At 46.4% G+C, this 20,539-nt stretch overlaps 1 protein-coding gene across 5 annotated transcripts in view; it reads right to left on the bottom strand.

Annotated features, from left to right (window-relative positions):
- Positions 1-20,539, bottom strand: part of LRP11 (LDL receptor related protein 11) — a 45,939-nt gene that overhangs the window by 23,862 nt on the left and 1,538 nt on the right. For 4 of the 5 annotated variants that reach the window (XM_051836829.3, XM_089333628.1, XM_008249900.5 and 1 more), the window contains exons 2-4: positions 14,350-14,507; positions 5,740-5,881; positions 1,370-1,495 (exon numbers count right to left, since the gene is read on the bottom strand). In XM_051836829.3, coding sequence (XP_051692789.1) covers positions 1,370-1,495; positions 5,740-5,881; positions 14,350-14,507 — 426 coding nt within the window. The remainder of the gene's footprint in view (positions 1-1,369; positions 1,496-5,739; positions 5,882-14,349; positions 14,508-20,539) is intronic. The other variant, XM_051836832.3, reaches the window with a different exon arrangement.

Here is a 20,539-nt window from a genome sequence, read left to right as displayed (position 1 = left end):
AGTTACTGGCTGGATTTCTCTTCTGAACTTTAACTAAAGCCACCACATTTGCAGTTGACTTGAAATTGTGGATATTTCGGATTAATGACCCACGCCATTTAAGACATGCACAGCCCCAGACAGACAATTTTATGTTATCTTCAAAAGGGTAGTCTGTCTACTCTTCTTTCAGCCATTAGCTTTCCAAATGCTAAACATAAAAAGAAATGGACAAAGGCAAAACTATAACCTAAGATTCTCACTCTGTCCTTCCCCCAGCCAATGGCTTCCCTTCTTCCTTGGGGTGCCCATCTACATGTATGACTTCTACAACTGATTCAAACTCTGACTTCAGCCAACCCTTGTATCAAAAGCTTCCTAAAATATTTATCAGAATATTAATTCAATGCCACTTATTTTAAAAAGAGGTATATGTGATAGAGGATTTTTTTTTAGGATGTGAGGAATCTGGAAAGTTAAAGAAAAGTTTTAAAAACACAAGTAATACCAAAAATTGGACTTTTGCAACTCAGACTGTAGACGCAGTGATTTCTCACTTAAGGCATAGCTTTTGGGGATGGCATTGTGACACAGTAGGTTAAGCTGCCACCTGCAACACCAGGTTCACCAGGTTTGAGTCCCGGTGGCACCGGCTCCCTGCTACTGTGCCTGGGAAAGCAGTGGTAGTTGGCCTATGTGCTTGTACCCCTGCACCCACATGAGAGACCTGGAGGGAGTTCCTGGCCAGACAGGGCCATTGCAGCCACCTGGGCAGACAGGACCAGCAGAAGGGAGATTCTTTCTCCCTCTCTCTCTCTCTCTCTTTCTCTCTCTCTCTCTCTCTCCCCCTCTGTCACACTGTCTTTCAAATAAGTAAAATAAATCTTTAAAAAAAAAGACATAGCTTTGGGGCTGGCACTGTGGCGCATTGGGTAAAGCCACCACCTGCTGTGCTGGCATCCCATATGGGTGTCAGTTCAAGTCCTGGCTGCTCTACTTCCGATCCAGCTCTCTGCTATAGCCTGGGAAAGCAGTAGAAGATGGCCCAAGCCTTTGAGCCTCTGCACCCACGTGGGAGACCCGGAAGAAGCTCCTGGCTCCTGGCTTCGGATCGGTGCAGCTCCAAACACTGCGGCCATCTGGGGAGTGAACCAGTGGGTGGAAGACCTCTCTCTCTTTCTGTCTCTGCCTCTCTGTAACTCTGCCTATCAAACAAACAAGTAAATAAATCCTTAAAAATAAGACATAGCTTTTTCATATAAAATTATATATAAAACCAGAAAGAGGAAGAAGGCCGAATTCCTATTTCACTCTGAGAATACAGGCATCCGTCTGCATCCCTTCCAGCTTCTCCCACTCCTCGAGTGCCAAGGTGATGCGGCCAACTCACAGTTCTGACAGAAGGCTTCATCAGAGCCGTCGGGACACTGCTGCACGCCGTCACAAGCCAGAGTGATGTCGATGCAGCAGCCATCGTCACAGAAGAAGTGGTAGCGCGAGCAAGCACCCAGGCACCCTGGTTGCAAAAATAGGCTCAGGTCACAGGAGCCCAGGCAAAGTTCAGATGTGCAGTGCATCCTGATGAATGATGTGTACAGGAAGATGCTCTTGGGTAAAGAGATGCAGATCATGGAGAAAACCCAACAGCTGGAGCTGGAGCAACATGTTCTGGGCAGGTTAGAGAGGCTGACCTCTCTGATTTAACGCTCAGAAACTCACCTGTGTTAGAGCCATTCTCCGAGCTTACCTGGCCTGACGGGTGCAAACAGAGGCAGTGGTGGTCTCCCCCTGTTTTCTCACTCTGCGTTCATCCGCTCACCCCTGCAGGATCCTCTCCCTTTAGCCATTTACTGCTTCCTGATAGGCCACCGAACACTGCCCCACCCCATGGGGAACCGTGAACAAACCACGAATGGCAACCTAGCTTTTGTCTTGCATTCTTGTTTCCTGAGTAAAACCCTTTACTGACTTTTTAGGACTGGATCCTATTTGCAGACTCCCATAATATCCTTACTTACTGCAGTAAGTTACAAACAGAATCCTCAGATACTACTAGCTGCTGCCAATCAATTTTTACAAAATAATGACAGTCTGCTGTCAATTCACAGGAGCTAGCAATAGTTTCTTCAAAGGACGAAGCCGTTTGTTAGACTTCACTACGTAAGTATTGGATTTCTGGCACTGATAGTGCAGACTAAAGATCTCCAGCTAAAATTAGGTTCTAAGGAGTCTCACAGTTTTACAGGAACAGCAAGGCTCATTGATTCTCTTGGGAACGTGGGAGAGTGGCAATGTATATGATACTCCACCAACAACAAATCACCAAGCACAGCACACATACGTGCATGGAACCCCTGGTACATATCTCACTGAAAGTGGTTAAATGGAATACATCTTGACCCAAGAGTAGCAAGAGGGTAAAGAATGGGTAGCCAGAGCTCCTGTGGAAGGCTGGGAAGCAAAGAGCCTGCAGCGAGGACTGAGAACTTGGGCCTGGGAAGTGCAGTCAGCTCCGGCCACTGGGGAGGAGTCGGGAGAAAAGGTGGCAGAGGACTCTGCCTACCGAACAGGATGAGTTACCCGTCCCAGTTCTCAAACTCACGACACAAGCATCCTAAACATCTCTGTTTTCCTTCTTTCTGGGTAGTTCTAGGGAGAGATAGATATTTATAATCTATTGATTTATTTCTGAATGACTGGTCTCCAAACATTTTGACCACATATCCTGATCAATAAAATACTGCTGAACACACATCTCTAATTTACTTACAAATAATAAGCATTTACTACTATACTGACATGTTGTACACCTTATAATATATGCTAATGTATAACGTATAATATATACTAAAACTTTAAGGAGATAATTAAAAATTATTAAGAATATAAGTTCTGGAGTCTTCTCTCCCACCCTAACACCATCTAGGACATCTCCTAGGTATCTGGACAGCATGACCCTGCTCACATTGGAAGTGCATATTGGCTATCGGAATTGGTTATTTTTTTCTCGACATGCAAAGATGTTCAAACTGTCAATACATTCAAAATTCAAAGAGTTATTATCACACAATCAGGGGTACCTGCTGGTCTGTTTACTCCAGTAGATGCTACCCTGGTTACCATAACAACAGAGTCATTAATCACAGGATCAATAAATCCAGCAGAGGGGACAGAAACACCTCTCTTCTTTCTCTGCTTTTCAAGGTCTCTGTGTGACATTTTATTAACTGTAATTCATAGTATGTCCTTCCAATAATACCAGTAAGTGATCTCAGACAGCAATTCGCACTACACTTATTCTTAATTTTTTATATAAAGTCACATACAGAAGATCTATCTCCAAGTGGCCTGTCAGTCATCAGAAGTGGTTCACATCACTTTCTGCTGCTTCAAATCCATTTTCTTATCATTCTGAAGAAGGGCAGAAGTCCCCCTGGACCCTGTGCAGCTGGCCCCGGTAGACAACCCAGGGCAACCAGGTGGCTGGTGAGGCGTTGGCCAGCTGCTCTGGTCGGCACAGGTTGCACGAAAGCAATAAACCCCTTCTAATTTCTGCAGGGACGACAGGCTATCTGGCTTCTCCCAGCAGCACCTGACTCAGCCCTGGCCCAGGCAAGCCCTCCCCCTCAGGGAGGAGCCCTCCAGGCCCTCAGTTCTACACAGGGAAGCCAAGGCCGTGCTTCCAGAGATCCTGGTGCACAAGGCCCTGAGCAACGGGCTGGCTCTCCTGTGCAGCTCACTACGTCTGCAAGACCACTCAAATCCGGGCTGGACGGGACACACCTCACTTACTGACCATCACCAAAGCCCTCACAGAGCTAGAAAGGGCATGAGTTTGGGTATGGCCAGTTCATGCGCAGTTGCTCCTCCGTCTTCATGGTAAGCTTAAACCTTGGCTGAACAGGAGTCGGCCAAGAAAAATTTTAATGCTGCTTATGCAAACTATCAAGATTGCCAAGTCTTTAGGGTTCTAAAATCTCCAACTCCTGATAAAACTTCATTTCTAATATGCCCAGGGAGCTGAGTTACTGGCTGGCTTTGACCTGTCTTTGATGGAAGTGATCCACTATGGTGGCAAGTAAGTCACAATCATATTCTAATTCTCGGACCCTTATTCTTCAAACTGCTGGCTTATTACCACTCACACATGAATGCCAGAGATCCACTGTAAGTCTGCTACAGCTATGGCTAGAGACAGTAGTTTCAAGAGACGACAAGCTACAGGAAGGGACTGCATTTACTGCGTGTACTGTCGTGTCCCTGGGGCTAGCACAGTTCCTGCACAAAAAAAAAAACCAGTATCTTCAATGTCCAGAATCTCAGCACTTCTCCAGGGGTGAACTGCATGTGTGCGGAAGGTCCCTTTGCAATATCCCTGTATCTCCAGTGCTCCCAAGTGCCATATGATGGGTGTTTTTGTTAACTTGAGCTCATTTGAGAAGTGCAGATGCTCGGGAAAGATGCAGATGTTTGGGAAAGTAAGAAACGCAGGTGAATGAAATGAATTTGACATTGCACAGCAGAATGGGAGAACTATCATATATTATTAGTGTATGTATGCATCTGTGAAAATTGTGCATGAAAAATCTATAAACAGTGCTTTTAAGTTGCTATGTATACTTTGCATAGTCTGATTTAACTTTACTCTTAGGTGCATTCTTTCTTTCATAAAAATTCTGAAATGATTCATTTTACCAGCAATTCAAGTCTTGATTCAATATGCCCTTCCCCGTTTTTATATTTTATTTTTAATGGACAAGTAATAATTATACAAGAGGTCTTCAGAAAGTTCATAGAAAACATGTATAATGAAAAAACTATGCATGGAGCTGGCGCCGTGGCTCAATAGGCTAATCCTCCGCCTTGCGGCGCCAGCACACTAGGTTCTAGTCCCGGTTGGGGCGCTGGATTCTGTCCCGGTTGCCCCTCTTCCAGGCCAGCTCTCTGCTATGGCCTGGGAGTGCAGTGGAGGATGGCCCAAGTGCTTGGGCCCTGCACCCCATGGGAGACCAGGAAAAGCACCTGGCTCCTGCCATTGGATCAGCGTGGTGCGCCGGCCGCGGTGGCCATTGGAGGGTGAACCAACGGCAAAGGGAGACCTTTCTCTCTCTGTCTCTCTCTCTCACTGTCCACTCTGCCTGTCAAAAAAAAAAAAAAAAAACAAAAAAACTATGCATGGACATAAAAGTTTTTGCACCAAAATAAACTTATGTTTTAATGCCATTTTCCTGTATGCATTTGGAACTCCCTGCGTATCCAGGTAAATTATTATTATTAATCAGCGTCACCACATGTGCAATAGATCACTACAACTTCTTCCGGCCATCTAACTGGAACTTTACCAATGCCTCCCCTCCCAGGCTCTCCCTCGCCACTCTACTATTTCCTATGAGCTGCGCTGTTTTAGCTGCACTCTTTGCACCTACATATCAAACAGAACATCCACCTTTAAACAAAACCCTCTCCTGGAAAAGCCAGAAATTGTCTTTCACAGAAGCAGGTCAAGAAAAGATGGAGTGTCTCTAGGGTCCAGCAGCCCCCCAAGGTCTGTTCTCTTCCCTTGGGAGTGTCCCCTCCACCTTAACCTAGCCCTAACTTATCTCCAAATATAATGGAACCTATTTTTGTTATATTTTTAGTAAAACGTCCTCACTCGACAACCAATACTAAAATGGAAGAGCCCGTGGAACGCCAGGTGAACATCATCCTCCCATGAATAGCTTGGTCGCAGTAAATGTGCCAGAAGAATGTCCTTCTTACCTTCTGTGGAGTGGGCCATGGGAAGCACCGTGACTGACACGTTGTCGGAGGCTCTCTGACCGGCAGTGTCGGTCACAGTCAGCTGGAAGGTGTATGTTCCTTCCTGAAGGTGGGCCAGCTTCAGGGTTCCTGACTGAGGCACCTGACACACAAGAGGACACATGTTAAGTGAGGACATCCGAGCACAGCGCCCCTCATGCTCCAGAACTGGAAATCAGTCCCTCCTTGGGGCAGTGTCACAAACAAGCAGTGTCTCCACTTTGGGTCCAAGGCTGCTGAGGGCTGCTACATCACAACCTACTTTGGCAGGTTGGCCCCAGTTTATCTGAGCTGCCAATAACCTTGACTGACAGCCCCTTCACTTGTCCTTAGTAGCTGCTGGCCCCAGTCCGTACCTCCCTCTCCAAGCCCCACACTCACCTTCGAGCCCCTTCCTTCTCAGCTGCTGGCTTCGTCTACTTTCAGGAGAAAATCAGAACCACAGTGATGGCTCCCTCCTCCCTCACTCCGCACCCCCAGGAACGTTCCTGCACCCAGTGTCACCTCCCGTCCAACAGCAGTAGGGACCATCTTCCCCTCTGTGCTCCAGGCCAATCCCCCTTTCTAGGCCTTTACTTTCCTTCTGTGACTTAGAACCCCGACCCATCGATTAATTTGTGTTTCAGATGGTTTTGCTATTATTGCCATGCTCAAATTTCTTAAAAATAAACAAGACAACAAGTGACATCGCAAGCCCCCAGTTCTCTCTAGCCCCAGCCCTCTTCCCTCCCTTCTCAGCCGAGGTCCTCAGAGGGCTGCCTTGGCGGCTTCCGCGGACTCATTTCCCAGTGAGACTGCAGCAGACCCACACCCACCATTCCTCTGAAACTGTGCTGGCCAAACTCACTCCTGGACCCAGCAAGAGTCACCTGATGGTCAGGGCCAACAAGACCTGTCCTGGAAAGCTTGTTTTTGAACTGGCCCTCTCATTATGCCTAACAATGTTGGTCACCTCTGTCTCTGAATCCGCCTGCTTTTGCAGGTTCCATATCTATAGCTCTGTTCCCCTCCCCCACCCCCAGCCACTCCTTGCCTTTGCCTCCATGGTTCTCGCTGCTGCTCATTCCCTGACTCAGGGCCCCATCCTCATCCCCTGCTGTCCTCACACCATTCCAAGGCAGCACACCTGGCCCAAGGCCCAGCTCTGTGCAGTGACCTTGGAAGTCATTCTTGCACATTCAGCCTAAAGACTGCTTCTTGGACCTTGGTGGGTGAGACCCCAAAGGAAAGAAGTGGCCATCAAAGAAGGAGGTACTTTTCTCTGAAGGGAGGAGACAACTTCCACTCTACTTATGGCCCTATCTAAATACTGACAGAGTATGTGGATTCAAAAGGGTTCCATAGCCTAGGCAGCTCATGCCTTGGGTGATCACTGACATCATACATAAGAATGTTAATTGTTAACAACAGGAGTCACTGTGCACTAACTTCCCATGCAGGACCTCTGTCCTCAAAGAGTTGTATTACGAGAGTTAACAGTAAAACTTCTCCTCAAAGATTTATTGTTTTAGTGTATGAAGTGCAGGATATTCTTATGTCTCATACGTTTTAGTTATGCTTAAATGTCCAACTCTATTGCTTGTTTTCTTAGGTGCTTCCTTAATGGTAAACTCATTCTCAAGGACTTACTTTCTTTTAATATATTAAGTGGAGGATATTCTCATGTCTCATAAGTTATAGTTACATCTAAGTGCTCACAAAAGATGTATCATTCTTGGGTGCTTCTTTAAAGTTCATTAAGTTTCTAAAAAATAAATAAGTGAAATTAACTTCGAGATGCAATAACTGAACAGCTCTTGTCTCAACTATTGAGGAACAGTTTTTTGCTTTTTTCATTTGTGCAAATTGTTGAACTCTTAGTATAGAGCTGGTCTTCTGTGTATAAAGTTAATTGAAAATGGATCTTAGTGGAGAATGGGACTGGGAATGGGAGGGAGGAGGAGGGGTGGGAGTGGGGGTGGGAGGGCAGGTATTGTGGGAAGAATCACCATATACCTAAAGTTGTACTTTTGAAATGTATGGAGTTTGTATTTCTTAAATAAAAGGTTTCTTTGGGGGGGGCGGGGAAAGACTGCTTCTTCAGCTCTCCTTAATACCCTATTCAAAAAAAAAATCCCTTTCTGCTTAGATGAACTAGCCTGGATATTGTCCTCTGCAAATGAACACCGGCCATCACACATTCTGTTCCACAGACACCTCCATGGACTTCTGAAATCGCAGAAAATTGCCCAATTGTAACCATCAAACGCTTTCATCTGTGAAGCCCTGGAATTTGGATTCCTGCACCTACACACGAGAAGAATGCTTTACACATTTAGAGACAATGCAGTGAGACACAGTGGTGGCTGTACTTGAGTCGGGGCCTGGGGAGTGGCACTGGGATCCTGCACTCCATACGCTCGCCCAGGTGGTTTGCAGAGTCTGTCACCCAACAGCTGGGTTTGAACGCCACGCCAGGCTGGCATGTGGCTGTGCATTAACCTCCTGGGTTTCTTTACCTGTGAAGTAGAGTAATAGCACCCATCTCTTCAACACTTTTTAAACTTATTTGAAGGAAGGACAAGAAAAAGAGATCCCATCTGTTGATTCACCCCCCCCCCACCCCCCCACATGTCCAGAATGGACTGGGATGGGGCAGGGAAGCAAAGCTGAGAGCTGGGAACTCAATCTCTGGGGCCATGCATGCTGCTCCCCCCCCCCCCGCCCCGCCCCGTCTGAGTTGGCCGGAAGCTGGAGACAGGAACGGGGACTGGGGAGCAAGCCCAGGTACACTGATGTGGGGTGTAGGCATCCCAATCAGCACTTTAACTGCCGTGCTGAATGCCCACCCTGCACCAGACTTGTCAGAATCAGTGAGATGATTTGTGAGAAGCTCGGTAGAGTGGCTTTCTCTCAGGGCCAGCGACAGAACTGAGACTTCCCACTGTCAAATGTCTAGGCCGGTCAACAAGCTGTCCACCACTTTCCTTAGAAGCGCTTTGAGCTGGAGAGCTGGCAGAGAAGGCCTGCCCTTTGCTGTTTGTTTCAAAGAGACGTGAAGCAGTGCTCACTGCCACGCTGTCACCTGACCTTCAGGCCTCCAATGACACTGGGAGGATCTCAAACAGCGGTCACTTACTGAGCACTAAAATGCAAAGAGGGCAGCAGAGAGAAAGAGAGCACGCTGAGGATAGTAGCTTCAAAGAAGCCTGGGGTGAGCAGCTGATCCCAGGAACAAGACCACACTGCTGTGATGGTGGCAGTCAGTCTAAGAACCATCAGAGAAAGAAAGGGGGGGGGGGCGGCGCCGTGGCTCACTTGGTTAATCCTCCACCTGCAGCACCAGCATCCCATATGGGCACCAGGTTCTAGTCCCCATAGCTCCTCTTCCAGTCCAGCTCTCTGCTGTGGCCCGGGAGGGCAGTGGAGGGTGGCCCAAGTGCTTGGGCCCCTGCACCTGCATGGGAGACCAGCAAGAGGCACCTGGCTCTTGGCTTCAGATCGGCGTAGCTCCGGCCGTAGCAGCCATTTGGGGAGTGAACCAACGGAAGGAAGACCTTTCTCTCTGTCTCTGTCTCTCTCTCTCTGTCTATAACTCTTCCTGTCAAATAAATTTAAAAAAATGAAAAAAAAAAAAAGATAAAGAACCATCAGAGAAGACCAGAGCTCCAGAGGAACATGCCCGAAATCAGGATGTCAGCATCTATATGGTCCCCTCCCTGCTTCTTTCCTAGCTCATGTGCAGTCCATCAGGAAATTTTGTGGCTAACCTTAAAAACACACCCGGACTTTGCCCGCTGGTCCCCACACTCATGCTGCCATTCTGGCCTGAGCCCACCCAGCCTCTTCTTGCCTGGGTCACCGCAGTGGCCGGGCAATGAGTGAAATTAGGGCTTGGTGTCCCCTTTCTTCTGCAAACTTTCTCCTCCCACCCCCATCTACAGGGAGGGGAGAGTCACCCATGGGCTCTCCCTGTGGCCAAAGGGGCACCCGCACCAGGCAGAACAAGGTGAACAGATGACAGGTAGAGCACAGGCTGCCTAAGCAGAGGAGGCCTTGGACAATGGCAGGCTCCCATCCCCCTGACTCTGGCTCAGAACCAGGCGGGAACTTCACTCTCTCAGGACTCAAGAACTCAGGGAACATGAACAAACTGGAATGTGTCAGTGCGAGGCCCAGCGGCCTTCAGTGGGGTGCTGCGGGAGAGACTCTCTGTCCCCACTGGCCTGCTTGAACACAGACAAGGAGCCCGGAGACCACAGACAGCCTGAGGCTCCAGGGTTCACGCACACAGGCAGGTAAGCGGAGAGGGGAGGTGGGAGGACTGACTCACGCAGGGGATTTGTAAGATGTGAGTGGCAGAGGGATGCTGAGTCATGGCTGGGCTCTCAGGGTGGCCATCGGAATGAGGTGGAGATGCAGTCAACAGAGATTCAAAAAGAGACCACAAAGGCACTGCCATCACCCAGGGCTTAGGCTGATGCTCCCTGGGAAGGGTGTCAGGGCTGGTGTGCACCAGAAAGCCCCTCCCCATGCTGGGGCTGGAAGGACAGAGCCTTCGGATTGGCCCGGTGCGCTGGCTGCAGCGCCCCAGCCACGGCAGCCATTGGAGGGTGAACCAACGGTAAAGGAAGACCTTTTTCTCTCTCTCTCACTGTCCACTCTGCCTGTGATGCCAGCATCCCATATGGGCACTGGTTCATGGCCCAGTACTCTACTTCTGATCCAGCTCCCTGCTAATGCGCCTGGGAAAAGCAGTGGAAGATGGCTGAGGTTTTTGAGCCCTGCACCCACATGCAACAGCAGAAGTTCCTGGCTCCTGGCTTCAGCTTGGCCCTTCCCCAGCTGTCGTGGCCATCTAGGGAGTGAACCAGCAGATGGAAGATCTCTCTTTCTCCCTCTCTCTCAATGTATGTAACTCTGACTTTGAAATAAATAAATAAATCTTAAAAAAAAAAATCCAGGGTTTTCTATCTCTGCTGGGAACTCCACCTCGGCAGCAGCATGGCCTTTGTTGGTTGGCCTCGCACCAGGTCAGTGTGTGACTCAACCTGAGTTTCTAACTCAGTTCCATCCTAGCTAAGGATTCAGTGGCTAGGAATACATGTTTGGGCTTCAACACACACACAGTTATATACACAATACTTTTATTACTGTACAATTTAGTTACCAAATAACTGTTTTTATTTTTTAAGACTTATTTATTTGGAAGGTAAGGGTAGACATTCTCTCTCTCTCTCTCTCTCTCTCTCTCTCTCTCACACACACACACACACACACACACAATTTCTTCCCTTGGTTCACTCCCCAAATGGTTGCAACAGCCAGGTGTGGGCCAGGCCGAAGCCAGGAGCCAAGAGCTCCATCTTGGTCTCCTACATGGGTTGGGGGTACAAGTAGCTGGACACCTGCTGCTGCCTTCCCACGTGCATCTGCAGGAAGCTAGATCAGAAGAAGAGCAGCTGGGACTTGAATCCAGCATTCCAACATGGGATGCTGGCTGGCAGTGGCTTAATTTGCTATGCAACAATGCAGGCCCCACTTACCTATTTTTAGAAACTATGTATTGGATAATCCAATGAGCGACTGGTTTTGATTTAATAATGAAGTTATTGGTGTAAGAAACATCCATCTTTAGCAGACTTCCATTACATACGATATTCTAGAATTATTAATGTAGAGTGAAGGTTTGTGTGGCCCCAAATTCACATGCTGGGACTTAATCTCGGTGTGATGGTGTTTGGAGGCAGGGCTCAGGGAGGTGAATAGCTCATGCTGCTATCAAAAATGGGACTTGCGCCCTTATAAAAGAAGCAACAGAGAGCTCCTTTGCCCCTGCTATCATGTGAGGATGTGGCAAAAAGACATCTCTCAAGGTGCTATATAACACCTTGATTTTGGACTTCCTAGAATGCAGAGCTGTCAGAAATATGCTTCTGTTGGCTGGTGCTGTGGCTCACTTGGCTAATCCTCTGCCTGCGGCACTGGCACCCTGGGTTCTAGTCCCGGTTGGGGCGCCAGATTCTGTCCCGGTTGCTCCTCTTCCAGTCCAGCTCTCTGCTGTGGCCTGGGAAGGCAGTGGAGGATGGCCCAAGTGCTTGGGCCCTGCACCTGCATGGGAGACCAGGAGGAAGCATCTGGCTCCTGGCTTTGGATTGGTGCAGCGCGCCAGCTGTGATAGCCATTTTGGGGGTGAACCAACGGAAGGAAGACCTTTCTCTCTGTCTCTGTCACTGTCTAACTCTGCCTGTCAAAAAAAAAAAAAGAAATATATTTCTATTTATAAGCTACTCAGTTATGGTATTTTGCTGCAGCAGCCTGAATGGACTAAGTCAATGGTTCAGTTACAAAATTCTCAACATCAGATGACTGTAAATCAATCTGCTGGTCTGTGAATTCCAAATCTCTCTGTATAACATTAGGAAGTGATGGCAGATAGACTCTAAAATTTTCAAGCCACCACCTAAGAGTGACAAAGCCTGCAGAAGGGGAAACATCTGCCACCAAAGTGCTCAATCTATGGTGCTAGGATTGTGATGACATCATAGTAGGATGTGGGTTTACTTTGGCGGTGTTAATGAATGTATGCTGTTATATGAGAGTCACAGTTTGGTGGCAGATGGCTCTCCCACTGTAGGCTTTGTCATTTACATGATGGCTTTGTAAGCTCAGGGTCTATGTGCCATCATCTGGCTAAGGAAGTGGTCTAGAGTTTGCTCTTGATGGCACAGCAGTCAGTCCAAAAAGCCTACGAGAATTACCAAGTTTTGTCAGTCCTTTATAAGTGTCTTTAATAAGTTAAATACTGAATCATTGTCATTATTTTTATTCATCAGTCATAAATGTAATTCATTGCCAATAAAGTTTTTAGTAGCTAGTGTGAAAAGCTAAGTGATGACAGAAGCAAATTTGAACAGTTAAGTGCCCAAAGTGCCAGTTAACAGCGTCCACCCCAGGTTCTCCAGGGGGATGATCCACTAGTGACTCGGCCTAACACCTTTCCTGAACAACCTTAATTCTCAAAGTTCCAAGTCGTCAATTTTGTAGCTGACACAAAGGATAATAAATATGACAGGTGACACTCAAAGTTCAAGATGTTGTAGATGAAAACCAGAAAGCTGAGATTTAAGAAGGTTAGAGAAGAGTTCCTGCCCCCAGGTTCAACAGTCAACTACACAAACACAGGACAGGGGGAGCTGCTATGACAGCACTTCCTGTGAAACATGACGCAGGTAGGGGTGATCTTGCTAATGGAATACTCCACATAACCCTTTGTGTGATGCAACATAGTTCATGGGAATTATGCCTCATAAACAAGCCAAGACGAGGTCTGGATCTCCAGTGGTAACAGCTGCCTGAGAAACAGCCAAGGTTTCACGTGGGGTTCCTTCAGGGTTTGGGGATTTTAAGGAGGGTGTAGATTAATCTGAGAAAAGCCAGGGGCTGGATGGCAGATGGCCTGAAAATCAATCCATGTGAGGAACAGCTGAAAGAACTGGGGGTGTTGAGTTCTGAGAGGATCAGACCAAGTGGTGATGTTTATTCCGTACAAAGACTTGGAGGACTTTTATATGGAACAAAAAGAAGATATGTTCTGCGTTTTTCCAAAGGGAAGACCTGGCACCAATGCATACGAATGAAGAGAGGCACATCCCCTTTCCCTAATACTTGGGGCTGACTGACAATGTCATAGGACATATGTGAGACAGTGAACTTTTGTCCTGGATGGCCTTTGGAAGGGACGCCCGCATGAGGCTGGGTAAGATGCTTATCAAGGGTCCAGTCCAGTTCCAGGGCTACACAGTCACGGAAGAAACCCAGTGGACTTAGTGTTGAGGGACCAGCTGATTACTGCTCTTGTTTTAGTTCCAATGAAGTCCACGTCAGTGCTTTCCCACCTCTTTCTCTTCCTCCACCTGCTCTAACTGAAGCAGTCTGGACGATGTTTATCTGCCAAACCGTGAAAATGCTCCTAACTCGACAGCCATCTGACAGGATTAATACAAGACACCATTCGTCTCCCTACTTAAGATGCCCGGGCATGTACAGGCAGCCACTGGACAAGCGGCTCACTTCCATCTGCAGCAAGGGGCTGACGAGGAGGGAGAGTAGGGGCACTGGGTGGGAACACCTGCCACCCACCCCCTCGCTCCTTAACTGAATGGGCTCGGGCTAGTAAGATGTTCGTGTTCTGGACCAGGGGAAGAATAAACTCATTCTACTGTTATTTTCCTCTTTATATCCCTTTGTAGGTTTTCAGTTTTCTACTTGGGTCTTGAACTAAGAAATAAACCCTTTAGAAAGTGGGTCATTGAAGCAAAGCATGACTTTTCCTTGAAGTTGCTTTGTATTCTGGAGAAGTAAAAAAAAAAAAAAAAAAAAAAAAGGCAGCAAGAACAAAGGCAAACTCTGTACTCTGTATTCTACTCTGTAGAAAAGTAAATTTGTAGAACGATCCATTCTTGGACAATCAAATCTTTATGCTTTCTCCATTTTAAACTTCTGCCAGCTGACAGAGACTTGGGGGACGTGGGTGGAGAAGACCACTTCCCTGAAGTATCACTTTCTACCACCAATGACAATATGGATTACCTTCATGTCCACTGCCGGGTCCCCTTGCAGCAGTGTCCACTCATACTGGACAATGGCGTGGTCATCTGTGCTCTCACGGCCATCCAAAGTTACCTCGTCTGTGGGTAGATGCAAGACCACATTCTGTCCAGCTTTGCTTTGTGGAGGCTCGTCCTTTTCTACGGGAGAAAATGTATAATTCATGAGAGATGATTCCCTAGTCTTCTGTAATTTTTGAAGCAAAGGATCTTGCTTGCTGAACAGATATGGGCCAGCAAAGAGCTGCAAAGAGGATGTATATTAACTGGAAATTAATTTCCTATGGATATTCATTGTGTTCTCTTACATAACAGTGAAACAGTAATATATCAGGGATAGATAATTTAGCTATAATACATGCAGAAGAGGAAGCGTGGAGGGTCTTCTGTTTGCAGTACTGCAAGTTGTGGGTATAGGACACTGTACTAGAAGCCGCCACACATATGGAGTTCTAGGCTCCTGGTTTTGGCCTGATCCAGCCTCAGTTGTTGCGACCATTTAGGGAGTAAACCAAGTTTCTCTGTCACTCTTTTACATAATAAATACATATTTATATGTACTTATTAAATATACATTACATATTAATATAATATTATATAATTATATATTATATAATTACTGCAAATGACATGTTAAATTTATTTATATAAATAAATTTATATAAATAAATAATGTTAAATTTAATATATATTTAAGATTTAGTTATTTATTTGAAAAGCAGAGTGACAGAAAGAGAGAGAGAAAGAGAGAGATCTGGTTCACTTCCCAATACCGACAATAGCTGGGGCTGGGCCAGGCTGAAGCTAGGAGTCCGAAACACTATCTGGGTCTCTGAGTGGGTAGCAGGAACCCAAGTATCTGGACTTTCATGCTCTGCCTTCCAGGTGCATTAACAGGAAGCTGGATCAGAAGAATGGAGTAGTTGGGACTCAAACCACCCACTCCAATACAGGATGTGAATATTCCAAACTGCAGCTTAACCCACTGTGCCATAACGCCTGCCCCTCTATTAGATAATTTTTTTAGTTCTTGAAAATAAACTAATTAAAACCAAATTCATCTGTAATATAGATTTTCCTTTTTTCTTATCCTCAACTTTTAAAAATAAAAGTGATTATAAAAAGTTCAATGGACAGGACACAGATTAAACTTGGAAAGTTAAGGCAAACTTGGATCCATACAAAATAAAGCCCACACAGAAATTCTTTGGAATCAAATTTTTCATTGGAGGTTTAGAGCTTTCAAAAGCTAATTATGGGGACTGGTGCTGTGGCATAGTGGGTAAAGCCGCGGCCTGCAATGCCGGCATGCCGTATGGATGTTTGTGTCCTGGTTGATCCACTTCCAATCCAGTTTCCAGCTAATGTACCTGAGAAAGCAGCAGAAGATGGTCCAAGTACCTGGGCCCCTGCCACCTATGTGGGAGACCCAGAAGAAGCTCCTGGCTCCTGGATTCAGACTGGCTGTTGCGGCCATACCAGGAGTGAATCAGTGGATGGAAGATCGATCTCTCTATATATCTCCCTCTCTATATATAACTCTGTCTTAAAAAAAATTAAAAAAAACTAGTTATGATAACAAAAGCTTTCTGTGAATAAAGGTGTAAGTAATTTATAATTGTAGGGAATGAACACAATTGCTTATTAAGTGCTGTTGCCAAGGGGGTACATGTTTTTATGAGACAAATCCCATTTTCACAGTCATTTAAAAAGGAGTGAAACCCTTTTACATAAACCAAGAAAAAAAATAATCCTGCCTAAGCAGCAACTTGTTCTGCCTGTTTCCACCTCTACAGATCCAGCAGCGGATGTCTTTGTTCTGCTTCTCCCAGGTAAGGGGAGACGAGGCATCTGCGTTACCCACAGGCCTTTTATGGAGTGTCCACATTTCCTTTGGTTCTGAAAGGTTCATGGTCTCCACACAATAGTTGACCACTTTATAATTCTGGAAACTGTCCTAAAATTCTGCAGGTATGCATAATAGTTAGCAGCTATTTGCATTAAGTATTGCTTTAAAATGTTATTTTTAAGGGGATGAAAATATGCCTATATGATATAAAGAAATGAACATTTAGATATATTTTCACTCTCAAAGATTTAAGATGGAAGAATCAGGTAAATGCTGCCATAACCCATATGACATAAAACAAACTCTGTCTCTCCTAAAAGGAAAAAAAAATCATTTTCGTCACTTACTTTTGTTTAGGTGAGTTTTAAGATATGATTGATGGACCCAGGGAAATCCTCATCTCCTCTAAATTGACAGACTGAAATAACAGAGCTAACAGAGCTAATGTTTGCTCTTCAGTTCAAATGTGGGCAAATTACATTGTAAAATGTCTTGTGAAATAAGCCAGAGCTTACCTCCCCAGAAACAGAGCTTAACATAAACAATTGACAACAGGAAGAGGGAAGGAGTGTGCTACCAGTGAAAAAAATGTTTGCCTTGCTAAAGAAGAACAAGATAGACGTAAATTCTGGTTTTCATCATAAAAATGTAACAGGCCCACATGAAATAGTATGGAAATGTTGATTTCTTCTGAAAACTAACCACACCTGGTAAGACCTACAGAGGTGACGTGAGACGCACACCAACTCAGATGGCACATAGGAAGGCGGCAGGTCATACAGAGAGGAAGAGCAGTGTTAGTGACCTTCCTGCACTGCACGTTGCTGTGAACACAGCCTTCGTGGCAAGGAGGATGTTCTGGCATCATGTGTGCTGCAGACATGACGTGGGGTACGGAAGTGCGGCCACACAGAAGGGGGAGGCACACTCACATATGTGCAAGCAGCCATCGTGTGTGTGTGTGTGTGTGTGTGTGTATGTGGTGTTATTACAACACATGTTATTAAAAACAAAGTATTGGCCGGCGCCGCAGCTCACTAGGCTAATCCTCTACCTGCGGTGCCGGCACCCCAGGTTCTAGTCCCGGTCGGGGTGCCGGATTCTGTCCCGGTTGCCCCTCTTCTAGGCCAGCTCTCTGCTGTGGCCCGGGAGGGGAGTGGAGGATGGCCCAGGTGCTTGGGCCCTGCACCCCATGGGAGACCAGGAGAAGCACCTGGCTCCTGGCTTCGGATGGGCGCTGCACGCCGGCCGTAGTGGCCATTTGGGGGGTGAACCAACGGAAGGAAGATCTTTCTCTCTGTCTCTCTCTCTCAGTGTCTAACTCTGCCTGTCAAAAACAAACAAACAAACAAACAAACAAACCAAAGTATCCACAACTCCAATGTGATGATGATTTTATGTATGTACTGTTCTGGCCTATCTCTGCATGACGCTAATGACAAGGCTAACAGGGGCCAGTTTTGGGTGACTGCTTGTCCAGGCACCGTGACAAGTGCTCCACAGGCATCGCTTCATTTCACAAATCCCTAAGGCAGCCATTTTCATCTGTGTAATACTGCCGAGGAAACTCTGTGCAGAGGACCCAGGTTAGTTGGCTAAGATCACACAAGTGATAAATGTCTCAGCCCAGATATTTCTCACTCATAGGCCCTGAGCTTTCGAGTACAGCTTGAGGCAACCTAGGTGTGTAATTCAAGTTACAAGAAAGTGAGTTTAATCCATTAACTTTTGATATATTATTTTATTTATTGATATTAATTCATATATCTAGCAGTGCCCACATGATTAAACTTCACATCTGTAACCTTAATTTCCTAACCCATACTACTGGATATTTGTTTGTTGCGTTTTTCCCACCATTATAAATAATGCCATAACAAATACTTTTCTGCTCATTTTTTAAAAGATGTATTTATTTATTTGAAAGTCAGAGTCACAAAGGGAGACGGAGAAACAGAGATCCTCCATCTGCTGGTTCACTCCCCAGATGGTTGCAACAGCCAGAGCTAGGCCAAGCTGAAGCCAAGAACCTCTTTCATGTCTCCCATGTGGGTGGCAGGAGTCCAAACACTTGGGCCATCTTTCACTGCCTTTCCTAGACCATTAGCAGGGAGCTGGATTGGAAGAACAGCAGCTTTGACACAAACTGGTGCCCATACGGAATGCCAGTGTTGCTTTACCTGCTATGCCACAATGCCGGCCCCATACTTACTCTTTAGCATGGTTTACTTTCCTTAAAAAATGTTCAGAAGAATGAATGACTACCACTCATGTTTTAATGTTCTCTGCTAGATATCTCTCACTTGATTTCCACGAGGTTGGTGCTTATTTACACCATAAGTGGTCATGTAAGAGTAGCCATTTGGCACCGTGGCTTAAGATGTCACTTGGGATGCCTGTACCCCTTATCAGGCTGCCTGCTTTAAGCCCTGACTGCTCCCTTTCCAATCCAGCTTCCTAGTAAAGTGCATCGGCTCAAGTGCTTCCGTCTCCGCTATCCACAGGGAGACCCAGTTGGAGGGAGTTCCCAGATCCCGGTTTCTGCCTGGTCCAGCCCTGGTTGTTTCAGGCATTTGGGAAGTAAACCAGGGGGTGGAAGATCTCTCTCTCTCTCTCTCTCTCTGCCTTTCAAATAAAGTTGAACTAAATCAATAATATAAAGATTTCCACAGGCATTCCAATTTGAGTAATTTTTTATTTTTGCCAATTTAATAAGCATTAGCTGGCATTATTTGCATTTCTTTTATTACTTCTAATACCGAGCATTTTTCCATGTTTATCAACTTCTGGGAACCGTTTTGCACATGTTCTTCACCCATTTAATTTTACTTTCTGACTCATAATCTCTTTCTATTAACATTAAATAATTGTATCTCATGTTTTCCCATACCCTTGCTTGCAATTCCTTTTCTTTAAGGTTTCTATAAACATGAATATCATCTATTCTTTTCCTTTATAATCTCTTTAATGGATATTCATATTAATAGTAGTAAGTTCATTTTCTTCAAATTTTCCTAGGTATGAAAATTTTAAAGACATATTTGGTTCTTTACATGGAATTTGCATGTGGTCAGCTTTGTAGTTCTAAAAATATTTTTCCAACACTGCCAAAGAATTACCTAAATAGCATTTATTAAATATATTTATAACACACAGAAGATGCAATGTGGGAAGTCAAGGTCCCTGGGGAAGACTGGTCAGGCACGTGAGGAGGGATGAGCCTCCAGCAGGAAGGTCAGCTCTTTACTCTGTACTTGGTGGAGACAAGGGAAAGGCCAGGGGGAGCAGGTGCAGCTGCAGAGGGAAGAACAGCACTCTGCCTGACAGCGCTGATATTCTCCATCAGCAAAGGGGCTGATTTCCACACTGTTCCCAGAGACACTGGATTCCAGGCCGACTCTCTGGTGGAGACAGAAAGGCGCTGGTCCTATGCTCTTAGCTCCTCTGGGATCTGAACATCTCCAGTTCCCACGTCACCACTGCTCTTCACTTAATCTTCACAACTGGACCCCAACCCTCCAGGAAGCCACGTGACCAAAGCAGGCTCCTATGACAAATCTATGTGTGCAGGTGCCACCTCTATAACTCACAAGCCAAGCCCACCTACAACAACCAAAGCTGGAAGGTGAGCAGGCATTCAGGTTCCCACAGGATCGGCAGGGAGGAGCCAGGTCTCCAACTCAGGGCTCAGAATTTTCAGTCATCTCAAGACACCTCTCCATCCCCCACTCTTTCCTGTACTCTCCTCCCATCCTCCACAGCTGGCCACCTGGTCAGTCCCAACAGAGTGGTCTCCTTCTCGGCTTCCAGTTCCAGAAGGCCTACCACTGCTGGACAGAGCACAAGGGCTGCTCCCTATCTCAGAGCACGACCCGCGTGCTGCTTGACCCCCACGCACGATACTCTTTGGCCAAACCTTCACTCACACTGGGAGCTCTAACAGGACCTAGGGCTCTGGGCTGCGGGGAGGGAGGACAGAGAAGTTATGTGTGTGCGAAGAGCTCAGGGCAGTGCCTAACCCCAAACTCCACAGTGTGGGGGTGCGGGTAGAGGGGCTGCTTTCCCCCATTTCAGATAGAACACCACAGTGTCTACCTCAAGACCCAGAAAGGCAAGAGTGACCCCGTGATATCTCTTTCCTTGTTAAGGATTCTAAGCCTTATCAGATGGGAGGTGGGGGAGGGGCTAAGTGGGATGGGGAGACATGTACAGACCCTTCTCAGTGGATCCAGATTTCCCAGTGGCTAAGGCTGCCGGCCACTGCCGCCCTGGACTCACTGTTACTACAAACCAAACAGCAACCGTGTAGGATAAAGCACTCGGG

This window comes from Oryctolagus cuniculus, chromosome 5 (genome assembly GCF_051225735.1).
Source record: "Oryctolagus cuniculus isolate XC-2025 breed Fujian yellow rabbit chromosome 5, ASM5122573v1, whole genome shotgun sequence".
Classification (NCBI taxonomy): domain Eukaryota; kingdom Metazoa; phylum Chordata; class Mammalia; order Lagomorpha; family Leporidae; genus Oryctolagus; species Oryctolagus cuniculus.
The sequence above is the reverse complement of the archived record's forward strand: the minus strand, read 5'-3'. Positions and strand labels throughout refer to the sequence as shown.